The sequence below is a fragment of the Sparus aurata genome, chromosome 17 (genome assembly GCF_900880675.1).
Source record: "Sparus aurata chromosome 17, fSpaAur1.1, whole genome shotgun sequence".
NCBI classification, from domain to species: domain Eukaryota; kingdom Metazoa; phylum Chordata; class Actinopteri; order Spariformes; family Sparidae; genus Sparus; species Sparus aurata.
Window position 1 is genome coordinate 33,646,876 of NC_044203.1, and position 27,625 is coordinate 33,674,500.

The 27,625-nt window shown below is 41.7% G+C and overlaps 2 protein-coding genes across 3 annotated transcripts in view; one reads left to right on the forward strand and one right to left on the reverse strand.

Annotated features, from left to right (window-relative positions):
* The window catches only part of LOC115567442 (fucolectin-7-like), a 30,036-nt gene extending 28,652 nt beyond the window's left edge, over positions 1 to 1,384 (reverse strand). Inside the window, exon 1 of the mRNA XM_030394056.1 lies at positions 1,142 to 1,384. The gene's annotated coding sequence lies outside the window, so the exon portion shown is untranslated. The remainder of the gene's footprint in view (positions 1 to 1,141) is intronic.
* On the forward strand, positions 473 to 26,204 carry smarcc1a (SWI/SNF related BAF chromatin remodeling complex subunit C1a). 2 transcript variants are annotated; one of them, XM_030394052.1, is made up of 28 exons: positions 473 to 720; positions 2,672 to 2,791; positions 2,885 to 2,970; positions 3,259 to 3,340; positions 3,604 to 3,696; positions 3,811 to 3,880; positions 4,179 to 4,248; positions 4,549 to 4,624; positions 4,955 to 5,080; positions 6,239 to 6,357; positions 7,140 to 7,270; positions 9,304 to 9,354; positions 9,479 to 9,516; positions 10,864 to 10,985; positions 11,177 to 11,248; positions 11,391 to 11,504; positions 12,374 to 12,527; positions 12,721 to 12,831; positions 13,031 to 13,090; positions 13,430 to 13,688; positions 14,329 to 14,490; positions 15,791 to 15,846; positions 16,525 to 16,681; positions 17,106 to 17,284; positions 17,554 to 17,688; positions 20,515 to 20,848; positions 21,093 to 21,218; positions 22,317 to 26,204. In XM_030394052.1, exons 1-28 carry the CDS (start codon positions 535 to 537, stop codon positions 22,406 to 22,408), a joined length of 3,381 nt encoding a protein of 1,126 aa, XP_030249912.1. In that variant the 5' UTR covers positions 473 to 534; the 3' UTR covers positions 22,409 to 26,204. The 2 variants fall into 2 exon arrangements, with proteins under 2 accessions (XP_030249912.1, XP_030249913.1); XM_030394053.1 differs by having other exon boundaries at positions 6,263 to 6,357.
* Positions 26,205 to 27,625: the final 1,421 nt, after the last annotated feature.

A 27,625-nucleotide genomic window follows, 5' to 3' on the forward strand; every position in this document is an offset into this window, starting at 1 on the left:
ATCTATCTATCTATCTATCTGTCTATCTATCTATCTATCTATCTATCTATCTATCTATCTATTCACTCAAACAAGGAAAAGGATTAGATGTTTTAAAGTACTTTATGTGAAAAGATTCAAATGCAAACATCAAAATAGAGAAAAAAAAACGTAAACTTTTGTAACAAACAGAGCATGTAATATAAGAAAAATAAAAAGGTTTATTTAAAAAACTAAGTGAACAAACTACAAAATAGTAGCTTGTAAAAACAGATAAATAAATAATTAATTAAAATCGAGGGTCCTCTGAAGGGGAGGAGGGACATTACAGGTTTTGTCTTTATAACTGTCATAAACAACTAGAACATGTAATGTGAAAGGAACAAACAGGACAAAAATAACTTAGTTGCATACATTTCCCAGAAGTCCTTTAGTCTCGAGACTCGCGAGACTTGAAAAGTGTGAACACGTTTGCGGCTGCGCAATATCATTCGAAAACTTGCACGGTGAGCGATACAGCGGAGGAGAAAGACAACGCAGCGAACAAAACACACAATGGCGACGGCGGCGACAACGGCAGGCGGAACGGGCTCCGGTGGACCGGCCACCGGACCGGTGGGCAGCGGAACCGCAGTGGGACGTAAAAAGGATGGCGGTCCGTCCTCGAAATTTTGGGAGAGTTCAGAAACGGTGTCCCAGTTTGAGACGGTGCGACTGTGGATCGGAAAGCACTACAAGAAGGTAAGCTAGCAGCATTGCTGCTCCATTGATTTCTATGACGGCCCGCGTCCCGCTGGCACAATGGAGTGGTGCTATCATAGCTAACTGTTAGCTGCCGCCGCCGATCAAAGCTACATGAAGCTAAAGTTTAGGGTGTTTAGACAAACGTTTACATCTGTGTGCGAGTTATAAGTCAAACGCAGATGTTGGTGTTCGTGCTAACAGCTACAACACAGACGAGCTGTAATTTTACCCTGGTGGAGTTGTTGGCTAGCTTCATGTTAGCGGGCTAACTGACCGCTCAGTGTCGCCAGTCATTACACGTTCAGAGGGAAAATGTTTACAAACGAGCCGCAGATGGACGCTGCTGCAGCTGTAGTTGGTCAACTCGTATGTGCAACTTTTACTTAATTCCTAAAAAATCGCGTGAAACTTACGTTACCTTATCAGCGCATTATCAGGCCCGGGTAACGTTAGCTAACCCAATGTTGGTCACGAGATACCATGCAGTCAAACAAGTTATATCAGGGTAATGGGACACTTTTAGCATTTTTCTTCTAGCTTATATTACATTCTGGTCGGTCAATAATCATCAGATCACTGCGTTCAGTTTGCAAGCGCGGACGTGTTCGGTGCTGAAGAGTGAGCGGTTGAGTTTTGTCAACACAGCAGCAGCATACCAGACTGTGCAGGCTCCACTCGCCCACTAAGTTAGCCAAACAAAGAATTGTCCTCCTGTCCCTTCATGCCATCAATCAAACCCACGGACACTCTTCAGCTGGTTGTACTGAAGAAATTAGACGAGAATTAAATGAAATAAACCTGGATGAAAAATTGTAAAATGTAATTTTAGAGACAAAGTTAGCGTTTTAAACTGAAGCTACACATGTGAATGTTACTTCTGCACAAAGGCTAACCCAGATGCTTGGCTGGAGTTTGTTTACATTCAGACTTTGAACCCAAAACAGCAGAGCTGGTTCTGTATTAAGTCTTGAAGTGGGTCTCCTCGACACTGTCCTCGTTATAAATAGACCAGGTCTTGTGTGAGCTTTTCCCCCTTATTTAGTTTGGCTTGTCCTATTTATCCATTGCCACACTGTACATCATTACTCCTCCTTGTTAACTCTGTAGCTGAGTGTCAGACAGGGCTGGGTGATGTGGCCGTACAATGATGTTGCAATATTTACCGGCTACATCACAATACTATAAATTGCAATATACTGAAATCTCCTCAAAAGCACTACAGACATGTGTGAATGATCAATCAACATTTTGTCATACCTGCAACACGGCAAGTGCAACTTCCTTATCGCAAGAGATGCAATTTTCTTTTGGGTGAAGACGAAATATGTGAAAAAGTATTGTAATGCCTCAGAGATGCCCTGGCCTACAAATCTTGTTCTCCAGATGTAAAAAAGTGTGGTTGTTTAGCACAGACCTCCACAAATGTCCATCATTGCATACTTTTTTTTGTGATTGTGTGAATTGTGATGCTCAAATGATCACACACACAAGTCATGAAATATATTGCAATTGTATGTTATATGGCCTGTTAAAATCTTGTTTATTTATTTACTTACTTACTTACTTACTTACCATATTGTGCCCCTACGAGCCCGAGAAAAGAAAGTCTTGAATGTGCGAGATTTGTTAGATTGAAGGAACTATGACAGCAAACATCTTCCATCCTTTTGATAACCTGATTTACCTGTAGACCCCAGCCAATGACAGTGTGAGGACAAGAGTGTAGAAATGTAGTGACCGGTTGCCTGATTGTGAGCAGGCAGCTTTGGGGCCAGCTTTCAGTGTTGTGTTTACAAACCACAACCAACAAATCCTACTCATTATGCTTTTGATTGTTGATGTGAGCTGTGCTTTTTGCGATAATTTTGTGCAGCTCCAGGTGTGTGTTTTATATCTGCTTCCCTATTATGTGTTACTAAACATTTTTTTCATTTCTGTGTGGTCCCAGTATGTCCAGAATGACTCCCCCTCCAGTAAATCCTTGGCGGGTCTGGTGGTCCAACTGCTGCAGTTCCAGGAGGATGCATTTGGACGCAGGGTCAACAATCCTGCTCTTACAAAGCTACCTGTAAGTACAGCCCACTTACATTTGTTGTTCTGTTAAACCACGTGTGAAGATTGCTGAAACATCATATCCTCATTGTTGCTTTTGTGTGTTCAGGCCAAGTGTTTCCTGGATTTTAAGGCCGGGGGTGCCCTGTGTCACATCTTGGGGTCGGTCTACAAGTTTAAGAGCGAGCAGGGGTGGTAAGTTGACTTGTTTAATCCTCAATAGAAGACTGGTGTTGACCCAAACTCACATCGTCCTGACATGGAAACCAGCCTTCATGACAGAATGTCGTACTCTTGCTTTCACACAATTACTTTCTTGTTTTCATCCTCAAAAAACACTGCAACAATATTTACTTCCCCCAAATATCTGAAGTTGTGCATTTGAAACATAATAACATAATCATCATGGTTTTTTATTTTGAGGCTGAGGCACGAAGCTGGGTGGTTGCAACTCCTTCTCACTGTATGTTTTATGTCAAACAGGCGCAGGTTTGACCTGCAGAATCCTTCCAGGATGGACAGGAACGTTGAAATGTTCTTAAATGTGGAGAAGAATTTGGTTCAGGTATGACCCAAACTTTCCTGACACAAGCTGGTGCTGCTCACAGCTCAGTGTCCCTAATTAAGATGCCTGCTGCTGTTTGTAGATGTTCCTCATATATTTATTTGAATGAACTGCAGTATTTGTTTTGTTTGTAACTTCCTTACAATTTGAACCAAACCAAGCTGCATTGATTGATAAATCAGCTGATTCATTATTTATTTATTTATTTATTTCTTGTTGTCTTTATTGTCGATCTGATTCTAACTCTGTTTCTATACTTCCAGAATAACTGCTTGACTCGACCCATCGTCTTCCTGTCGCCAGACATCGAGCAGAAACAAGCCAGTAAGCTCAAAGACATCATCAAAAGGCACCAGGTGAGCCTGAACTCAATATGCATATTGGCCGGTAAAGGTTTCAGTCAAGCCAATAATGGTTCTCTCTAACGTCAAACTCTGCTGTGTTTGTGTTTTCCACGGTGTCTTCTCCAGGGCTCTATCACTGATGATAAGTCAAAGGCCACCCACCACATTTATCCCTCTCCATCCCAACAGGAGGAAGGTAGAGTAGAATTGTCTATATTTTCACAGATAAAGTCATTTGTTGGCCACATGGGGATAATATCTAAAACCTAAAACTATTATTTATTATGAAAATCGTGAGAAATTAAAAAAAAATCTGAGAATACCTTTTAAAGACAAACATTTCCTATGATGATACCAAATAACATACTTGATTAGCAAATATCAAGTTAATTAGTAATTATATATATATGTTCATGTCGTGCTCAGCATTGTGAATGTTTTGTTGGTTTATGTTTGAACTGTATATGTTTGTATTGGTGTGTGTGTTTACATAGAAGAGTGGCTTCGTCCTGTCATGAGGAAAGACAAGCAGGTGCTGGTGCACTGGGGTCTCTCCCCAGACAGGTGAGCAGAGAGCGCAAACATGCCACCTTAACACTCACAGAGCTCCGTTCATACAACAAAACATGTGTATCCAGATCTTATCCAAATGTTTTAGTTGCTGATGTGTTTCACTTACTGGCATTTTTAAAAAAGAATTATAAATATATTGAATTACTCCCAAATTCTCTTGAGATCCTTTTAACAAAGTCATGATCCCTTTCATACAACAGAATCTTTCTCGGGCTTGTTTTTGTTTTGGAAAGGCATTTCAGCACATTAAAATTATTCATCAAAAATAATTTTCTTTCTCTCCTCTGTTAGCTATGATACTTGGGTGTCAGCCAGCGAGGTGGATGGAGATGTGGAGGACCCACCCAACACTGACAGACCATGGAAGGTGAGCAACTTCCCCAAAAAAAGCAAATGAACTTTCCCAATTTCAGCCCCTTTAACCCATTTAGATTTGTCTTTTTGAGCCAGGCAACGCTTTAGTTGCACTTGGACCCTTTAAAAGAACAGTTCATGCTCGTTATAAGTTAAACAACCTCTAACTTTTGGGGCCTTTGTCGTACAGAAACCCATTTTCTCATTAAACATTCGGCAGTGAGTCCATTCTATTGGGAAATGATGAAGGAATATGAGGGCAGCAGTGTGGCGAGATGATTAGATTCTAGTTGGACGATCATGGTGAGCAACATGCCTCAACCTCTGTCCTCTTCCCTCTCAGGTCCATGCCAAGTGGGTTTTAGACACTGATGCCTTCAATGAGTGGATGAATGAAGAAGACTACGAGGTGGATGAGAACAAGAAGCCAGTCAGCTTCCGTCAGAAAATCTTCCCCAAGGAGGAGGAGGTAGATATTTGTGCAGTGTGTTTTTCAGTGCCAACATTTTTCTCACTCTCAGAAAAATCCTGCGTCTGAAAGTATGTTTTATAGGTCAGCAGTCAAGTGACCGTTGGTGTTGTTAAATGTCAGCCTTGTTTAAGACTTGTTCAGATTGGCTGAACATCAAAAATATAGACCTGGTCAAATGCTGATAAATACGTCTGAATGCCTACTTGTGTAGAAGTGTATGTTTCTGCTGCCAGTTTGTTTCGTTGCATGTGGCTGTGCTCCGTGGATTGTGCTTTGTCTGCGTTTGGCTTTTGTTTGTTCGTTGCGCATCCTTTCCAAACCTTTCCTCACTCTTTGTGTCCTTCTAATGTTTTTCAGGGTTTCTGTCCAGTCTAAGAAAATTATGATGAATGGTTTTGAGGATTTAGAAATCAGAATCAAAGCTCAACCAAAGTAGCTTTACTAGCCACAAGAAATTGAATTCACGGCCCAGAAGTTTACAGATAATTGTGACTAAAAATTGTCAAAGCAATCCCTAGAATATTATCTAGAATGATACTGTAGTTTAATATTTATCTGCAACTTTGCAGAAAACAACCCTGCAAAATTCGAATGCTGATTTAGATTTTGAATATGGTACAGACCTACTATAACTCCATATGTTTTTGTTTCGGCCATGTCACTGACACCTCATGGAAAATACCTTCATGTGTTCTACTAACATTAAACTAACTGGCCCTGCAAATGTTTCAAAGCTCCTACTAAGAGTATGTCGAGCAAAATGGATAGCAAATCAGCAACCTGTTTGAATCAGCTGTTGTTTCAGTAACAATTGGCTATAAACACCAACATGTAAACAAAGACGATCTAAGTTTAGAACATTTAGGCAGTGAGATCTGTCTGATAAAGATAATTTATGCCAGATAAAACTTTCACCGCAGTGCTCAAATCAAGAAGTGAAGGTCACGGTGAAAGACAAACTATTTTGATCAAGGACAGTGTGCAGGAACCCTGGTCGTCTCCTCCACCACCACGGCATCCTCCTCCCCTCCCTGTCGTCGTTCTCCCAACGCTTCCCCTCCTTGTGTGTGCAACCGTTCCATCCTCTCATTCTGCTGCTCTTTCTCTCATCCTCCATCCCTCGCTCCCTGCGCTGCACGGGGTTTGTCTGATCAGTCTTCCCGTACACCCGATCGCAAGGAGCGCAAGGCCAACTCCACCGGCAAGAAGAGGAGGCGCTCGCCCTCGCCGCCCAGCACTCCCGCTGAATCCCGCAAGAAGGGAGGAAAGAAGGGGTAAGGAGGCAGATTTTTATTTTTTTTTATAGCCGGAGGAAACGCGAAGAGTTCGAGTAAAAAGACAGACTGCGTAAATGTTGCAGTTCGGAATTTTCAGCCTAACCCTTTGATTATGGTGCTGCTGTTTATATTTTTCGCCTAGTCAACAAGACATCCCAAAACCAGAAATGTGTTCCTCTCAACTTCCTACACTGCGTGTGGCACAAAGCCCATTTGTTCCTACTGAAAATGTAACGTTGCAAGAACAAGGCAATGAGTACATAAGTACTTCTTTCCTCTTTAAGAGCCTCTTTGTTCTCTTAAAACATCCGGGTACTGTTCTTGGCAAATGCTGCTTAAACTGGTGTGTAAAGAGCATTTCTGGGGGACTATTTGAAGCAGCGGATTTATACACATTTGGTGCTCTAGTGAGTATTTTCAGCAGCTTTGAATAGTTTTGATTTGAGCTTTTTATGGGAATTCATGGGAAGAAGATATGTAGATTATCGCCAGATTTGCCCTTTAGAACAACACCAAAGATGTCTCTGAACTGGGAACTGAAAATAACATGAGAAGATATCATAACAATAATTTTAAGTCTAACCAGACACTGACTTTGAGTCATGTGACATCTAAAAAAGGCGTTCTTTTGGGAAGCTATCTGAAATGTGTTTACATGTTTGATCTTGTGGCTATTTTAAGGGGCTATATAAGGATTTATACGGAATTCTCTAAATGAGATGTTTGTTGTTGATATTCAGTGGCCTTTAACTGGCTTCTAATTCTGTCTCTGGCATCAGGAACCCTGGGCTTCACTGGAAGCGACGGGGCCACAGAGGCGAAGAGGAGGATACAGAGGAAGACATGACCAAGGACATGGACGACTCCTCAGCCGGGGCCAGCATGGAGGAGGGCAGCATGTCTAAGAATTGTACGTGCCGAGCTGGACGCTCCATTTGATTTAAAACAAGATCACTCTGAATATCCATGTTGAGGCGGCAGTTTAGTAAAGGAGAGTTGTGCTGGTTAACTTCCTGACAATCACAGGCAGGCTCCACTTTGATCTGTATTTGATCAGATGTGACATGCAGGCCAAGACCAAAGTAGTTACTGATAACCTTTATTATCGATCATCTTGTTGAAAAACAATTTTTATGTAGAAAATGGTAAAAGAAGACATGTGATTAAATGTCACTTGTTTCATCAGTTTAATTAACAGTAATAACAAAACAGAGAAAAGCAGTGATTTATTGATTAATTGTTGATGATTTGTTTTCCATCTGCTGTTACATTGCTCCAGCACTTGTGGTCGGTGTGCCAGTGCAATCACTTGGCACAAAGTTGGCAGAAATATTGTTCCAAGTTTAGATTTCCCCAGTGCCATTCACGCTGGGTCGGGCAGAAGGCCTGGGGGCAAACACTTCGTAGTGGAACATTAGTAACGTCAGAGAATGTTATTTTCAGATTTATCATCCAGCAGCCTGTCATGAGTTCAGCCTGTTGAAAACATGTGTATAGCTGCTGTATCAGACCACTGAGGAGCAGATGTTGCGTTGTAGAGAAGGGGAAGAAAAAAAACAGAAGAGGTTGTGCACACTTTGACATTTGCAAGCTTCTTAAAAGTGTAGTTTTGATTGTAACGTCGCCTAATGGCGTTTTGGGCAGCTTGCAAATTTCAGTGCACGCATCTTCTATCAGCTTTGCAGTGGGACTGTTTTTCTCAAAAGTGCGGGATTATCTTTACTAATGTCGTTTTGTTGTGGTGTGTGTGTGTTTGTCGAGCAGAAAAACAGTTTTCGTGGCTTACACATGCACACAGTATTTCAGATTTTGCTCTTAATCCCAAAAAGAAAATATTCTGATGGTTTTTTTTTACATGGCAAATGAAAATGAACACTCCACTGATATTTAAGTTTGCAGCCGTGCACACGCACATCTGCCTCATCTGTCACACTTGGGTGCTGAGGAGGAATCTACCTCCTCAGCACCTGTGCTGTTCCCTCGTTTTCACCCGTCTGCAAGTTTACCAAAACTGTTTTCCTCAAGCAACCCTTTTTAGGGCCATGCACCAGACCAGACTCTTACAACTTATGCACCAGGCAACCTACTGTGTTTATAATCCACAGAGCTGACCGTACACCGTAAACAAGCAAGAGTATGTGTGTTGGAAACTGCGGTTAAAAGCCCCAAGTGAGGTGCATATTTTTAAAATGACCATCCAGGCGTATTAGGCTGTTTACCTGACCTGTATCAGCCTATCATGTGTGTTAAGATGCCTTTACTTAGACAAAATCATCCACTTATTTCACTGTTGAAATCGACAGAAAAAAGCATTCAACAGAATGAACTAATATTACCAAATACATGGCTGCACCTTTTAGATAATATTCATTTTATCATGACAGAGGTCTGTTATCTGTTTTTGGGTTTTCTGCGTTTCTCTGGGTGATTATTGTCCACCTGGGCGTAAAGACGACGAGAAGATCTCATGAAAAACCTCCACTCTGTCCTACAGACACACACACACACACACACACACACACACACACACACACACACACACACACACACACACACACATCATGTCCCGGTCAGAAAAGTAGGAAAACAACCTGAGGATGTATTTTATAACAACCAGAGATGAATGCAGTCTTTTCCTGAATCTCCTTAAAGATTCGCTTTAAAACCAAACACACAGTCCTGCCTGAAAATGCTCTTTTTTAGACCAAGTCCCATCTGGGATGTCCCACTTTTACAAAAATCCCCCAACACACACACACACACACACACACACACACACACACTCCTTCACACTCTATCTATTTTGGTGTCCTCTATTGCAAAGCAGAGTGCTGGTTAATGCCTTCATGCCCACGGCTGAATTAAACAGTCTTTGAATTTTTCTTTTTTTCCTTTGAAGCAGTTCCCCTTTTTCATCCTTTTCTCCTTTTCTTCCATGTGCAGCAAAGAAAGACAATGAGAATACTCCAGTGAAAGGAGGAAATGGAGACATGGGTGTGTATCTTCAACTGTATTGACCTGTTTATTTGTGTGTGAATTCCATTAACCCATTAATTTGGAAGAATAATCAGTATTCAACTAGTCTCTCAATTAAAATCCGTTTTTAATTTTTTTCCAGATGACATGGAGGATGACTCTGTGCTGTCCGGTGGAAAGGTAAGATCATTGATGACTCGGACTTCTCTGTACTGATCAAACCAAATACTGTAGGTGTGTAGAAGTGAGAAAGAGGGAACCTGTGCTGAAAGCTTCCCAGTAGGTCTGCAGCTACCAATAATCATTGTCACTTAGCTGCAGTTAATTAATTAGTTGTCACCTATTAAGTTAATCACAACAACAATTACTCGGTTTGAGTGATTTTTTTTTAAAGAAAAATCCAAAATCTGTAATTCCAGCTTGCTAAATTTGAATATTTACTGGTTTCATTAGTGCTTTATGATGGTGGACTGATTGTTTTGGGGTTGTTGACAAAACAAGACATTTGATGATGTCATCTCAGGATTTGGGAAGCAGTGATCAATATTTTTCACCATTTTCTGACATTTAACAGACCAAAAAAGCAATTGATTGATAATTATTTTGCCTAAAAGATGTCGAATGTGATGAGAAATGCCCACCAGTTGTTGTCTGAGCGGATGTCATTGGTGTCAGACACACACAACCCATCTGACATGAACAACACCCTCTCTCGGACTTTGGCAGATGATCCTTAAAACGGAATGAAGGCCACAAACTTCACAACCCTGTAGTCAGAAAATGTGAATGCTTATTGGTTTGAAGAAAAAGTAGAATTTCTGCACACTGGAGGTGGTATTTGTTGTCATAAACAATAATAATTAGTACCCAGAGGAATAAAAAAAAGAAAAGTCACAGTAACCCCCCAGAAATGATATTTGTTCAATTGTTTTTTGGGTTTTAAAGAAGTATTCTGAAACAAGAGAAATGAAGCATAGTAAGACAGATTAGACAACATTTAATAAAAAAAAATTACAAAAAATTACTGTCTGTATATTGTTTCTTTGCCATGTTGCAGTGTTGCCTGATGAAGATCATGTGAATGTCTTCATCAGTTTAATAACGTATTTGGAAGCTAAAATCCAGTGTGCAAACAACCTCCTCTATTTCCTCATTATATGGAAAAGGATGACCTCTCTTATTGTGCACTGAAATGGCCACCAAGTATTATTTTTGTAATATGGTTAATTTACCAAACCTCCTCCAGTCTCCCCGGTCTGTTCTCAGAATCCCTTGACACAGAACACAGAAACACTTTCCTCTGCACCCTACGCCCGTGTAATGAAAAGTGAAAATACCTTTTCCACTGTGAAACCTTATTGCAAGATCATCATTTGAGCTTTCAGCGGAACACATTTTTGATTAGATTCTGGTGAAAGTTTTGAAGAAAAGTTCTTTATTGGCTTCACTTTGGTGCCTCCCAAAACTCTTCACACGGAATCTATCTTCAATAGGTTGACCTGTCTGACTCTTTGTCTCCTTCTGCAGGATGATGAGGAGCAGGGCAAAGCTGAAATCAACCGACTGATAGATGCTGGCGAGGACAATGTGACTGAACAGACTCACCACATCATCATCCCCAGCTACAGCGCTTGGTTCGACTACAACTGGTAAGAAATGGATGATGAGGATTTAAACATTACTGCTACTACTACAGAAATTACAGTATATTTTGATTGTTTGAGACAAATACCATGCTCATGCTCACGTTTTAAGAAGTGTACCAAGGCTTCTGAGGAAGCTATAAGTTGAAATCTTTCTTGTTGAAATCACTGAGTTGCAATTTTCCTCTTTGTTCTAGCATCCATGAGATTGAGAGAAGAGCGCTGCCTGAATTCTTTAACGGAAAGAACAAGTCCAAAACTCCTGAGATGTGAGCTTCTTTACACAAACACACATTTACAAACCACATAAAACTACCAGACATGTAACACTTGTACAACGAGTTTCTGTAAACTCAGAGTTATGTTGACTGTCGCACTAATCTTGCGTGTTTCTTCTCAACTCTTCAACAGATACCTGGCCTACCGTAACTTCATGATCGACACCTATCGGCTAAACCCTCAGGAGTACCTCACCTCCACCTCCTGTCGCAGGAACTTGACCGGGGATGTCTGTGCCATCATGAGGTGAGATAAGTTCATTTATTTTCAGGGTTTTCTTTTAACAAAATATTTCAAATACAAACACAAAAGGCTGCAAATTCCCTCCCATCTCACCCACATGCAAACTGAAAAAGAGCTTAGTCACCAGGTATAAATAAGTTGTAATCAGAAACAAAACTAATGAGGCTAATGGATAATCAGAAGTGATGATATTGTTATATCAAGTCTGAAGCCAACCTTGGCATTGTGTCCATAGAGTTCAGGCTGCCAAATGTAGAAAGATGTATAGAAATATGTATGTAATCTTTTAAAGAGGGATTTCTTTGTTCATCTCCAAAATCCATCTGGGTTTGTAAAAGTCGACAAATCCAGTGGTTTTATTCCCTGGTAACTGTCAACTTGTCAGGGGCCTATGTTACAACAACAGTTTTGTTGCCCTGGTGTCGAAACAAACAAAACCAACAAACATCCTATGGGGACAAAACTCAGTTGTCACAAAGTTTGCCTTCTCAAATATCTCCCCAACAAATCAATACAGATCTCTAAAAAAAGAAAAGAAACGTCTCCAACACTGTCTCTAGTTACCTGTCAGTTCAGTTGATCGTCTTTTTGCACACAGCAGACGTGCCTGTAGGAGCAGATGTCGGCTACCAGTAAGCTAACTGTCATCCTTATAGTTTGTCTATAAACACACACAAGCTGCTGCGGGTTGAGGGGAAAAAGAACTGTGTGAATCGATGATTTGGATTGATTTTGATTTGAGTTCATGTCGCCCTGAATCGACTCTGCTGCAGACTACAAACATGAACTATTTTATGAATCAATTTGAATAAATCAGAAAAATGCTAAAAAAGAGTTCAGATGTATTCAATGTGACTGCTGTCTGTCTTCAGGGTTCATGCGTTCTTGGAGCAGTGGGGTTTGGTGAACTACCAGGTTGACGCTGACAGTCGCCCGTTGCCCATGGGCCCCCCGCCCACACCTCACTTCACCGTTCTGGCTGACACACCATCTGGCCTCATGCCCCTGAACCACCGACCCCCACCGGTAAGACCAACCAAAATGTACAAGACAGAGTGAATTATACATGGATGATGCAAGTTTACTCAAATATAGACAGGGAAGTGAGGAACACGAATGAAAGTCACAGCTGTACTTTGAGCATCTGGTTTGGACTGAATTTCACCCTTTTCCACCGTTGGAACTCCAATTGATCTTGTGTTGTATTTGATCCCTCCAGATTCCCCCTCCGCAGCAAATGCCTGGATTCATAGACAAAAGCAAAGAGAAGTCCATCGACTTGCAGAACTTCGGCCTTCGCACCGACTTCTACAACAGGAAAAACCCCAAGGTCAGCACACACCCTGGTCAACATCCTGTAATATGTTTTGCACGTTAGTTTTATTTCTGTTGTGCTAGTGAGAGGATTTCATTAGGCTTTCTAAAATGATAAATGCAAGTAATAAACATATAAAATATAATCTATTTATATTTTATATTTAAATGTTCCTATTTCCTGTTTTAATGTGATTGGTTTTGGTTGCCTGCAGGCTAAAGCTCCCACCTCCACCAGGGAATGGACCGAGCAGGAGACTCTACTGCTGCTGGAGGTGAGTCTCACATTAGAGAGGAAAGAAACCTGTACTGTTTCACTGGGTTATGTGTTTGGATATGTTTGGATACTGAGCCCTGACTCTGATAAATACTGATAGAAACATGAGCTAGTTGTCCTCAGTCGCCTTATTTCCTTGTTCTGTTCTCTTCTGCCCTTCTAGATTTGAATTAGCCTCATTTCCACAGTACATTACCCTCCTCTCTCTCCAGCTCATCATCTTCTGCCTTTTGACCCTTTAATCTGCACTGCTGTCCTCCCACTCCTTTGCTGCTGTTATGATCCTGCATAACTCTACAATATATGATGTATATTAATTTCCCTCACTTCTCCCCAGGCGCTGGAGATGTTCAAAGATGACTGGAACAAAGTGTCTGAGCACATAGGGTCACGCACTCAGGACGAGTGTATCCTGCACTTCCTGCGGTTGCCAATTGAGGATCCATACCTGGAGAACACTGAGACGACCCTGGGCCCCCTGGCCTACCAGCCCATACCCTTCAGCCAGTCTGGAAACCCCGTCATGAGTACTGTAGCCTTCCTGGCCTCTGTGGTCGACCCCAGGGTGGCATCAGCTGCTGCCAGGGCAGCCTTAGGTGAGAACTGACGAAGGGAAGATGAAACTGCAGCATCACATCTTTGAAATCTGTCTATCATGACGCAAATAAGAGATTTTCGATCAAATGGGCTTGAGGGTTTTTTGGACAGTTAATATTAAGGTAAAAAAAATGTCTTACATTTGTAACAACATATGAAAGTAAGAAAACCCATAAACTTGCAACAGGTAACAAGCCCTGTGATGAAATTGATAGATGTACATTGAAAACTATTTCGACGGTGATCACTTTCATGACTTCCAATAAATTCAATTTTGTAGATTTTATGAAGGTAAAACTATTTCATAGTCGTACTATGCCATCCAACACAACTTTATTATATCCCTGCACAGCATAACGTGTTCTGCAGCCTGTCAGCCAAGTTAGAAGATCCACATAATAGATTGAAAAGTTTACAAAACACTTAAAACTATCATTAGCTATTGACCAAAAAACTATATTTGAAACTAAAGTAAATACTTTTTTTTTTTGATATTTATAGTAATTCATCAATCTTAAGAGCCGCAGAGCATGCAAAGCAAGAATGAATGTTTGAGTAATGCATTCATGTCAATATTGTCTGTTTTATAGATTATTGTCAGTTAAAACAGTACATATAAAGCTTTCTCTCTGTTTGCAGAGGAGTTCTCCCGCGTGCGTGAGGAGGTGCCGGCTGAGCTGGTGGAGGCTCACGTGAAGAAAGTGCAGGAGGCGGCCAGGAGCACTGGGAAGGTGGACCCTGCGTTCGGCCTGGAGAGCAGTGGCATCGCCGGTACTGCCCCGGAGGAGCCAGAAAAGACCGGTGAGTAGTGCGTGACGAGGGGTAGAACCACTGTGTAATATTGCCATTGGTTTTAAGTTAAAGTTGATCTTATTCACTGGAGATACGATGGTTTTTGTGTATTGTGACGTCTTCAGCCACTAGAGGGCAGCAGATAGTAGCGGCACTGCAAGCTGTTGGGCAGGGAGAGGCAAATTTCATGCAGATTACTGCTGTACCTGAGAGAGAAAGTGTGTGAGAGCATATGTTGAAGCTCACGGAGGAGTGTGCTGTGCTCACCTCCTCTTGTTCCCCCTTCTTTGATTAAAAATGGTGTTTCTTCACCTGAATCGATCAGTCTTTCTGTATATTTGAAGGTCACTCAGATATCAGATTTGACCAGCAGGGGGTGAGCGCTACAGAATTGTTGGTGTGTGTCTGTGTGTGCACACTGCCGTGGTAACCAGTGGATTAAAACAACAGTGGCAGATGGGGCAGGGGAGTGGGAGGAGGGGGAGCAGAAAACTGGGTCATCACTCTCTCGTATGTTTATCTCTGTCTCTCTCTCTCTTTTGCTCTTTGCTTTCTTGAAACATTTCTCTCTCTTTCGCTTTTGCTCATTTCTTCCTTCCTTCCTTCCCCACCCACACACACTCTCTCCCACTTATTACCAATCATTTGTTATACCTGAGTTAATGCCCTCTAGAGCCACAGTTGCAATCAATAAGCTTAAATGCGTTCAGCCCCTTGCCCTGCCTGAAGCTCTCGACCGACGCACACATCACACAATCAATATTCAAACCCTTAACACACGCTGAAGTGCACCCGTGACATGGTTTAACACTCAACCGTACACGTGTATTCAGCCGGACACATGCATGCATGTGTGTGTGTGTGTGTGTGTGTTTGGTCATTTGTGAGTGTGTGTGTGCAAGTGCTCTCACACACCTCATACCATCCCTGTGAGCCTGCTCACCTAAAATGCTTTTGACCTTAATTTCCTGTCCTGACTTTCTCCCCTCTAACACTCGTATTTGATGGTTTTGCTTCAGAGTATCTAGAAATGTATTTTATTTCAAACAGGGTGAGATGGAACAAATTCAAAACATTCGGCACCAGTGACGTCATTTCGTGTTCTGATTATTCATGAACATGATCGCAACTTGTTTCGTGCTTGGTGTTCTTGTTTTTTTGGATCGGTGGGGGTTAGCGTTACAATTCATTGGGAAATTAACAGTTGAAGTGAAAATTTAGGCTGCAACAGAACTTCTGCCACCATGTTTATCCGTTTTAGTTTGTGACATGATGCTAATTTATCTACCACACTTGTCGTCCCTTGCAGAAACCCCAGAGGCAGAGAAGATGGACACGGACACAGACTCTCAGCAGGCTGATAAGGTAAAACCAACTTTTAAATATCATCTCTTACATGTCGGGGAAACATTAGTGACTGTGTAAGTCTGCTGAGGAAAAAGCTATTTCCTTTTTGTGAACAGACTTCCCATTATTATTTACTTCTGTATTTGAATACTAATTCAACACTTTTTCTCTCACTTTTATGTTAAAGTTAATTTTTTCCACTCATCTACGTAGTTCGGAAAGGCCCACCGGCTGAATGTAATGGCATTTTTTTTTCTCACATTGTCTCTGCTCTGTTGAGCAACACGTTGGTTGATGGCTTCCTCATTTAGCATCCATTAACCAGAGTCAGACACTTTGTCCAAATCACTGCGATCGTCCCCAAAAAGTGGAAAGGGTCACAATGCGCAACCCATTATTCCATTTTGCCCTGAGCATCACAGTGTTTACCGGCTATTACTGCAGCAGTGGCCCCTTTAAAATGATGATTGGTTGATTGATTACAAGCAGCCATATTTCCATTTGTGTACATTGCACGACCAAAAAAATAACACTCACATTGAGTTCATTTTATCCCTCATGTAGTCTTCAAAAGTAATCTCACATGAAGTGTTCTTTGACCCAAAGGCAGACTTGTAACTCAGGCTTCAGTGTGTTACTTTCCGTGGCAGTGACACAGGCCACTTATCGTTGATTGTCTGCATCCTCATCATTCAGGCGGAGTCGAAGGACGAGGCGGAGAAGCCCAGTGAGTCTGCAGAAAAGAGCAGCGACAAGACTGAGGCCGCAGACAAGGTGAAGAAGGAGGGAGGAGAAGCGTCGGAGCGTGAGGATGAGAATGAAGATGGAGCAGAGGCCAAGTCCTCTCCAGCAGGTAACACTGAGGTTTAATGATGAAATATGAGAGAATGTCCAACCACACTTTAGTTTGTAAGATCACAACTGCAGCATTTCTTTAGCAATTGGCTCCTTTTTAAGGCTGCAGCTAACAATTATTTTAATAACTGATCAATCTGCATATGATTTTCATCAATTAATTAGCTTGTTAGGAAACTAGCAGCTGCAATTGACAAAAAACAATTGTTTTTAATCATTAAAATGATTAATTGACTTATTGCCTCAGCGCTACTCGTAATATGAAAATAGAACATTTCTAGAACACACTACGTAGAAATTATTCTCATTCTTATGCTTATCCATTAAAACTCAAAGGTACACAGTGACATTTTTGTGTGCGAATATGCAGATTTTTGTTGAACACTCCACAGTTGTTAAATGTCTTTCTCCGTCCCTGTCAGACAAAGAGAAGGAGGATGCCATGGAGACGTCGTCCTCGGAGCAGGAGAAAGAGAAGGAGGAGAAGGCAGCTACGGAGGAGGGAGAGGAGAAGAGGAAGAAACTGGAGCATGACATTGAAGAGGGTAACATTGCCACCGCGGCCGCTGCTGCCCTGGCATCTGCTGCCACCAAGGCCAAGGTGAGACTGCATGAGTGCTGACACAGCAAGTACACACTTCAGCGAGTGTGATCATCCAAATTTTCATCTTGGCTGTCATTTTGAAAAGTTTGCTGAAAGTCAGTGGTTTCATCCTATAAGTTTTACTGGAATATTGTATATTATGGCGTCAGTGATCAAATTCTGGTTGCAAAAAATTATCCAAACTAAACCAGAGTACATGATATCTTCATGACGCAGCTGTTGCTGTTCAGATATTTATCGTTTGTCTTTCTTCTCCATCCTCTCAGCATCTGGCAGCGGTGGAGGAGAGGAAGATCAAGTCCCTGGTGGCTCTGCTGGTGGAGACCCAGATGAAGAAGCTTGAGATCAAACTGAGGCACTTCGAGGAACTCGAGACCATCATGGACCGAGAGAAAGAGGCCGTAAGTTTAAAAATAAGCATTTGTGCTTTTTGCTTGTTGAAGTGTTATTGGCCAGCGGTGACTCTTCACAACTGCATTAGCTCCGGCATGGACACTTTACTTACCTCCACACACGCAGTAAGGGCTTTCTGCTGCGGTTATTAATATTGAAGGAGATCTGTTAACAGAAGCTGATCCTGCACGTTAAAGTCACACCCACTCATTCAAGTGTAAATGTGAACTAATACATATAGACTTTTATTGAATCTGAATCCTTTTAAATCCTTTATCAAATCATACTGCTTTTACCTGAAAATATTTGACAAAAACTAAACTAGAATGCAAAAATCTCACCCTTTGTCCGTTGTAAAATGAGCAACATTTGTTAGGAAATGTTAATTAAATGATCGTATATGGAGTTTTTGGAAAAAACAGGCTACTGCTGCTCTCCTCCTTTTCTGTCTCACCTGTTGAGCCGAGGATGAGGGAACAAGTTTGAATGTTGTGTCGACAAATCCTGCAAACATGCCTTTTAAATATGTATGCAGGACAATAGAATAATAGGTGTAGGTAACTTCTTGCTCCTGCTGGAAGTCCCTGTAACTTTACATTTTTTCAGTTGAAATTATTAAGATTTACAATAAAGCTAAAAGATTCCCCTCAAATGGATTGACACAGTCATCGCCATCATTTCTGTAGAGACGAGAATCCTCAGTGTTTCAGAAGTGTCCGTTCTCCCAGTTACAAGACATATTTTTCCGCTGAGCCCAGGTTGAATCTAGCCATGCAGATACTTTTTGTTTTACACGTCCACTTTCTGAGATATTCCCCCCAATCATCTGCCGTGACCCCATTACAAAACACTGAAAACAGTTCGCAGTAAGCTCTGACTCTGTCCAGAGTCTCGGGACATCTTTTCCTGCAAGTTGCTGTTAAAATTTCTTTTTTTTTTTTTTACTGTTGTGACCATAAAGATAAAGTCAGCTCCATTGTTTTTGGTCGTTTTGTGGTATCTCAAATCCCAGAGACAATGAATAACAGTGAATAACTAATGAATGTTTAACACTTTAGTGAAAGGTCGATGTCATTCTTTATAGTTCACAAAGTTAAACCAAAACAGACATATCTTCGGTGGGTCATTCATTGCCCAGACAGGTTGCCTACAAATTAATATTGTATGAGGTTGCATAGCTGAGCATCACCATGACACCCCGCTGGCACCATATTATTTGTTTCCTACTGCTAAATGTACAAATGTATGTCTGGAAGATTTCACATAGAGGATCCAGGAAAATGTGGACTACTCAGGAGCTCAAACACCCAATATTGACAGTCTAAATTCTGATTCCCTGGTGAAACCGAGCAAAACCAAACCAAAGTCAAAGTTATAGATCTAAATTGAATATAATTATAATCCAGGTTTTTTTGTTTTAGTCATCCAAAACTGACCCTGTGTCACACAGTCCTTCTCTGGTTACCGAGTTGGAATAAGTAGCCAGTAAATATTTGGAGTTCATCGGCCAGCGTTGGCTACTGAACAAGTTGCTTCCAACTTGGTCCAAACCCTCCACACACACTGGAGAGGAGACACAGAGTTACTTCTCTGTGAAGGAGTTTAATTGCGAATAAAACATTTTCCAAAGCAAAGCGGCTGTCAAGCAAGTGTAACTGTTGCCTTCCTCTACAGGGCAAATGAATAGCCGTCAGCGCTGTGTGTGTTTGTGTGTGTGCCCTGCCGCTGGACAATCCCTGGAGACGCCAGTGAGAGTATAAAACTGTGTTTTCGTGGTGGAGGCATCAGGAGCGTCGCCCAGTTTCACAGCTGTAAATAGTGCATGAAAAGGCCCCTGGTTTACATAAGCCGTCTAAAGACTGGAGAGAAATCAAACCCCTGCTGCTGCTGCTATAGGCTGTAAAACACTGTTCTTCTATAAAAAACAAAAAACCCAAACAAAGATCCACACAGAACAGAAAGACACGGACGACAGTTTAACACACAGGCCTGTACATGCACCGTCTTCTCTGCAGACATGCAGGCAGGCAGCAGCTGAAGTGTAAGAAATGTGCTGCACTTTTCTTCCGCTTGTAGAATATTCTCATCTAGTTTCAAAACATCCTCAAGGATCCTCTTTTTTGGTGTCATAAATGTCAAAGTTCTATTATGAAAAGACATGTTTTTCCACTTAGCCCTAGTTGAACGCAACCATGCAGACACTTCTGGGTTTTTGTCCACTTCTGGAGTTACGTAACACCATTACAAAACACTGGAAATGGTAAATGACAATGATCTGAAGAGGTGACCAGAGTGACCTGGACATCGTCACTGTGGAGTTTTTCATTGCTGCATGAATTTAAATTAATTCACCTTCATGATTTTTTCTGGTCACACAACATCAAAACTATCCACCTTTGTTGCAAAATAAAATAAACTGAGTGCATTATCACCGGGTCTTGATGATGCAGTAACTGAATGAACAATTAAATATGACAGTGCTGATGTTTCAGTCATTTTTTATGTTGTATGTACTTTCAGTGCTTTACGGCATTAAATGTCTTCCTTGCCAATACGGCCATTATTTTCATTATTGATTCATCCGCCGGTTATTTTCATGTTAAAATCGATTATTAATCAATTATAAGAATTTCATAGAAAGTTTAAATAATGGCTATAGTCTAATTAAAGATCCTGGTTGACCCTCTCTGAATGCTCCTGATCCAGTTTTCTTACAACACCTCCTCACCCAACAGCCATCAGCGGGTAGCTGACTCACTGTTGGTGTTAATTATTATAAACAATCTCATAACTTAATCATCTTTTCTTGGCGTTTCCTCCATCTCTCTGTGCAGTTGGAGCTTCAGCGGCAGCAGCTGCTCACCGAGCGTCAGGCCTTCCACATGGAGCAGCTCAAATACGCAGAGATGAAGGCGAGGCAGCAGATGGAGCAGCAAGCTGCCGCTGCAGCGGCCGCTGCCGCCCATGCTCAAGGACAGGGTCAGGCTCCTGGATCTGGACCCCACTCTGCTGGACCCCCTCCACCAGGTATGCACCCTGGAGGGCCCCAGCCACACCACGGAGCACCAGTGCCACACCACGGAGGGCCTCCACCCGGCGGTGCCATGCACCCCGTTTACCCCCCGATGGGTCACCACCCCATGGCCCCTCACCACCCAGGACAGACAGGTGAGAGACGCTACCGTAGCGATATAGTGCAAGTTATCAGAGCGGACACATCAAATAGGTCGAACCAAAATATTTCACTATATAAATTTGCCGATTACTTGATGGTTTTGTGACGATATGATAAAGTTTTTGTTTTACCACCTTCTGTTGGTTTGTCTGACTGACAGCAGACGAGCTTCAGTCCGTCTTTTCCACTAAATCGTCACATGACTGATTTTTCCCCACTTTCCCTTCTTCACTGCAGGACCGATGGGACCAGGACAGCCGATCCCTGGACGCATGATGCCCGGCCCACCCTCAGCTGGCCCCCCTCCTGGCGGCATGCCTCCCATGATGCCCCCACGCCACCCTGGAGCTCCCAACGGCATGTGTGAGTATAAATCTCCATCTGCCTCACATCCCCTTTATGTTTGTGTTCTGTGTGTGTTTACATGTATAATATTTATATTGTATAAATCAGATTTTGGGTTTTATTTTCTGGTGTTGTCAGTTATTTAATTCACCCACTCCAGTCCCCTGTGAAATGTGGCGACGTTTTTAGAAGGACACATTTACATCACCACCAATAACTCAAAGAAAAAAAAAATGGGTTCTGGGAATCCAAATATAACTGTGACCTCAGAGCTGACAGCTGGTATTTACTCTGAATGTCAGCTGCAGCTAAACGTTTCGGTCACTGCTGCTTATTAGCATCACATCATACGTCTGCAGCCAATCAGCTACTGAAATCTGGCAGCAGCATGATGACTTCTTTTTAGAAAAGCAAACAATTACAAAAAGTGAATCATTTTATTTTGACAGACGTTGTTTCCTTGTATTTACAATACATTGACAGCTCAGCAGACTGATGGGAGCATATCAGATAGGTGTCACTCGTTCTATATTTTATCTTCAGAAATGTGAAACATGCTTCTGTCGTGATCATTTTAAATATAAATGATTGACAAGAAGCAACATTGGACCTGGACTACCTGCTGAGGGCAATGTCCCTATAACATCTACTGTAATTATGCTTTAAACTGACATGTGAGCTCCCTAAAGTGTATTGGACTACTTCTCTACCTATGAGCAGTAACATAGTTACGTCAGTTTAGGTCAGTGTGCAGCCATCTTGGCAACGCTGGGCAGATACCAAGACCAGCCTCCCTGTCTAAAATATGTCATACAACCACCTTGTGGTTCGGGTTCGGGTTGGGTCTCCTCTTTTTTAACTTCTCTGGGAAAACTAGACATTAAAGTGGAAATGGACAGCTAGACGGCTGCTGCAAACAGCCCGGCTACTGTCTGAGCAAACCCCAGATCAACGAAAAGTGTGGAAAATCTGCATTATTTTATGCTGTAGAACTTGTTTCTGTTCTTTTCTGTCTGGTTGGGATTTACCTCCAGCAGAACTGTGGGCGGGTCCAGACCCTCAGGTAGGAAACTGTCATCAAAAACCTCTAAAACCTTCATCTTTCCTTCTTTCCAGATCCCGGCCCACCACCTGCACAGCCTGAAGCGGTACCTCCAGTTCCTGTGGCTCCTCCGGCGGCCCCGAGTGCTCGAGTGCCTGACAACTAAGACTTACACACATACACACACACACACACACAAAAGCACACACACATAAAACTAACTCTATCTCTGAAGCTCAGCTCCCCTTTTTTCGATGGCCTTCTCCCCTCCAATCTCAAAACTATCAGAAATGTCATCACAGGAAACACACACACACACACACACACACACACACAGAGACACACAGACTTCCTCTCAGGGCACAGCGGCAAGGGTCGTGTAGTAATAAACACTGTTTTCTGCTCTGTTGGGCCAGATGGAGGCTGGAGAGAGTGACTGTGTACAGAAAACACAACCAGGAGACAGAACAAGTAAATAAAACCTCCACCTGTCTCACATTTTTTCTCCCCCAAACCCGTTTTAAACGACACTGTAACCCCCCTCAGTTTCTTTTTAAAACACACACACACATATACACACACACACACACACACACACACACACGCCTCTTCTTGTCTTGTGCCTCTTTCTCCAAACCAAACACTAGGGGGAGCTAGTGAGACTAGAGGGCAGGTCAGACAAGGGGGGGTGTGTGTGCTGCGATTGAACACACACACACGAGGCAAGCGGATTATTCAGATGATATCAATAAAACACACACACACACACAGAGGGGACCCAGCCTGCCCTCGCTCTTATCTTGTCGAGTATCTACCTCTCGCTCCTCTCTGAATGATACACTGTAGTTCTGTGTGTGTGTGAATGTGTGTGTGAATATGTGAATGTGTGTGTGTGTGTTCAAGACAGATGATTTTTTTATGGCCGTTCACTCTGACCACAGAATAACCTTGAGGCTTTCATGTAATCATTGCTTTCCAATTTGAGACTTTTGCATTAATGGCTTTAGTTGACTCAAAGAAATCCAACAAAGGTGAGACAAACTAAAACTTTAAACTCTTCAAGAAGACTCCATGTGTCTTACGAAACATAAAAAATACACCTTCAAGTTTTTAAGTGTCTGAAGAGATACGTCTCAATCCCTGCAACTGGAAATAATGTGACATTACATGATGGTGTAGAAAAATACAATTTTTGTTCTAGTTTTTTTTTACTGTGTTGTCAACAAATCTCATAAAAAAACCAAAACTAACAATGTATGAGTCTCCGATTAGTTTCTGTCTCCCTTATTCTGTGGCTTTCAGCACCAAGCACATTGGTTCCTAGACAGGAAAAATTCAAATTTTCAAAGACTCAGTAATTTCCTGAACAGGTCGTCGCTGCAGCCTCTAATAGACGTCAATCAAACAGGAGTAAACAATGCATTTGTTGAACTATAGTTAGAAGCGGATTAATCAACATTTGGTGCTCTAGTGAGTATTTCCACCAGGGGTTGAGTCAAAACATATAACTGTGTGTCACCCAGTGCAACAGTCAGGCTTGTTGATGTGTTTTTAATAGTTGTGTTGTTCTTTTAATGGGATTTGTTGACAATAAGGAAAATATACTCAATAATAAGCAGACTTGTCTCTTTATACTTGATGCAAAAGTCTCAAATTTGATTACATGAGCAAAGACGGACACACACCTAACCAAACCATCACCTTCTGCACCACAGCGACCACAGCACTCTAACACACACACAAACACACACAGAAATGTAAGCTAATCTGACGCTCACACTGGAGGCTGCGTGCACACACCGACTTGGCCAGACCCTGCCGCAAAGCACTGGACAAACACACACACACACACATGCATACATACATACATATAATCTCCTGCTGACCTTCACACAGCCTTTACAGAGAGGGAGACGCTGTGATGCGGCTCGACTGAAACGTGACATCATGAACGATGCTCTTCCTCGTTGCCGGTGGGCTTCTAGACGTTTTTAGGTGCTGATACTGTAGCGAATAAACTCCGCCCCCCCCCTCCTCCTCTGCTCACTGATTCCTAACGCTTACTGCTGCCTACCTCGCTAACCCCACCTCTCACACACACACACACACGTTGATGCTTTTAAGCCACTAGCCACGGGAAAAACTAAGCAATATCGTCATTCCTGTGTATCAACCTGTTTGTGGTCAGTACACTGAAGAATACTGCGTAACCACCGTTATGAGTTCACAGTTTGGTCCTCAAATCCTGTGATTTGTCAATAAATCAAAGAATGCATTAACAAGGGAAACGACCACCAATTATTTATTTACACAGCTGAAATGATGAGTCAGCGATCGGTCAATGGAGGCTGCCTAATTTTTTTGTCAATTTTCAAGTCTAAATGACAGTTTTATATGACAGCAAACTTTATCTTTGGACAAAGACATATGAAGATCCCACTTGGAGCTTTCGGTGCTTTATAAGATGCACATTTTCACATCTCCTGACATTTTGTTGCTAACAATATTAATTGTTCAGAAAATAATCTGTTTCGTCTATAAAATGTCAGAAAATGTAGAAAAATGCTTGTTAGATGTCTAATTGCTGTTTTTGTCCAATCAGAAAGCGGCAAATCTAGAGAAGTAAGGCTGGAACGAGCAGATATTTGGATTTATTATTTCGATATTGATCGTCTTAATTTTCTGTTGACTAATACATTCGGATTGAAAGTTAATTCTTGACCAGTTTGATCATCTGTCTCAGATCCATTAGTGGCCGTTCTGGAGCTTTCCATTCTATTACACAGTATTCCTCAAAAGTTGTAGAAGCTCAGAGTTTAATTTTCTTTTAATCTCACCACACCATCCATCAGAAGCTTCTCTGCAGCTTTGGGACGTAGTACGATTGACCTCAGCATTTAATCTTCCCAGTTGTCATGAAATGGGCACTTTCAGCTTTCTTTTTGTGTTAAAAGTGGGGGGGAGGGGGGCTCATGTGGCACGGCCTTTGCTTCCCCCTGCTTTCTTCCCAGGTTAGAAATGAAATATGAAGTCGATGTTGCCCTAAAGTCCTTAAAATGCTCAGAAAAAGAGTTTTGAGCAGCTGCAATTCCGTGACATTTGCTGAGGAATACCATGTGGAACCAAAAGCTCCAGAATGGTTAATGAACTAATGCAAATGTAAAAAGAAACCATTTAAATTATTTTCATATTTCCCATTTATACGAGCATGTTGGCCCAAATTAAAGGTAAATTATTCTGACAGTTAAAAAGAAACTAATCTGAACTCTCCTCCGAGCCCCGACTCACTCTCTTCATCTCCTCAGATACTAAACCAATGTGACACTTGTCATCCTGCATCTTTCTACAGTCGACACACAGGTTAAAAATAAGCTCAAATAAAGTCGTTCTTTAATGTGAAGTCATAACTCAAACGACTCCTCTCCCCCCTTCGCTAGCACTGTTAGTATCTCTGCTACCTCTTCCTCGTTTCATCCGCTAGCTACCTCTTCTTAGAAATCTTCCTCTCGCTATCTGCTACCTCTCTGTGCACCCCGTCGCTACCTCTCGTTCCCATTTCCTTTTCAACTTTTACTTTTCTTCCTGCCCACATGACTGCTGCATCACTGACTGTTTTGCCCTCCTTCTCCCAGTCTGTCGGAAGAAGAAATCACACAAACACACGGACACTCACTCGCTCTCACTCTCTCGTCCACCGCGCCCTCCCTCGCCATTCAACATCTGACCAGGCTTGTTATGTAATATCACTTAAATATGACAGGAATTCCCCTCACTTATATTATCTTTAATCGCTACTTTTTTGTGTTAATGGTAATGTATTTTTAAGGAGAAGTTTTGTGTAGATGGAAGTTATCTCTGTTCTTTGGAAGTTTGTAGCATTTGTTTTTTTTCTTTTTTTATTTTATATGGGGTCTGTTGGTACTTGGACCTAGACACTGTCGAATAAACTGTGTTTTGTATGACGTTGATGTCCTGATGTATTTGTTTTTTAAAATAACCGTCCTTTCATTGGCGCGTTTCTGTCAAATGCCAAGCTGGATCCTCAGAAGCTCAGGTTTTCCTGTGACAGAAATGGCACCGAGAGAAAAAGTAAGCAAACCCTGAGTGGTAACGCCAAACCAGTCAAATACCTGCAGGACTGTATGCTTTCAGATACTGTAGTTTGTCCGAGTACTGAGTAATTAAAGGTTGATCCATTCACCTCAGAGGTCATTTTGGTCACTCCAAACCGTGCCAGCTTTGGCCAGAATGGTTTGGTTTCGACCCCATTTAAATAAAGCAAACAAAACTGAATCGACAGCTCTGTGCAGAACGTAATTGACATACCACCCAAAAAAACGATTTTGCTTTGACCAATAAAAACATCTAAGTATCCTGTACGGTCTCTTCTGACACTTAAAGATATGTCTCTAAAAAACTTTGTAGGAAATGCTTTCATCGTGTTGGTCCAGCTTTTAAAAGTATTTGAAATTGTTCAGTGTTTCCTCGCTGACATTCATCTTCTTCAGTACCTTTTGTATCTGTTACTACCAACAACTGGCAGCATGATTTAAAAAAACATGGACCAGCAGTAAATGCATCCATAGTGTCACAAGTAGTCAGAAACTTCACAGGGTAACTTTGAAGCAGTGGAAAGATCAAATTAAAGTTTACAATGTCATCTACACTACCTGCTGCTGTTTGATTATCCTCTATCTGAGACTTTAAATGTAATTCCCGCTGCCTGCAATCTATTTAACTAGATTTCCCTGCAAGCATCACCAAATAGAGCACAGCTACTCAAAACAGTCATGCTTAATCATCCATTCTAGACAGTCAGCGGAGTAAAACTGTGGCAAACACATGAAGGCTTGCATCATTAAAGGGTAACTCTACCAATTTCCACATTGGAGTGGGTTTACAGATCTTGTGGAGTAGAGCTGCATATGTGAAAACTGATCAATTGCATCCAGTGATGATACTCAGTAGCTTTGTACTATTGTTGCACACATTGTTCCTTTTTTTAACCCTGGTGCCTACATTACCCACATTGCATCTTGGCCACTGAGTAATATTACTGTAGGTAATTTATCATCTTCCTCTGGAGCCACGAAAGGCTCTAAGGATACTAAATGTTTCACATTTGCCGATATGCTCTCGAAGACCTGTAAACACATTTTAATATGTTAAATATGGGGTTAGCCTTTAAATCAAACACTGGTTCATTATAATTTGGGGTTACAGCATCATGTGCTTCTCCTAAAAGTGGTCATTAATATTAGAGCATGGTTCCTGTATGGATAAACTATATTTATTACATTTTTAAATGAGGAACACTTGTAATATTTAAAATCAGGTTGACAGGTAAGCCTATCTGTCCACACCACTCCCTCCCAAAATAACT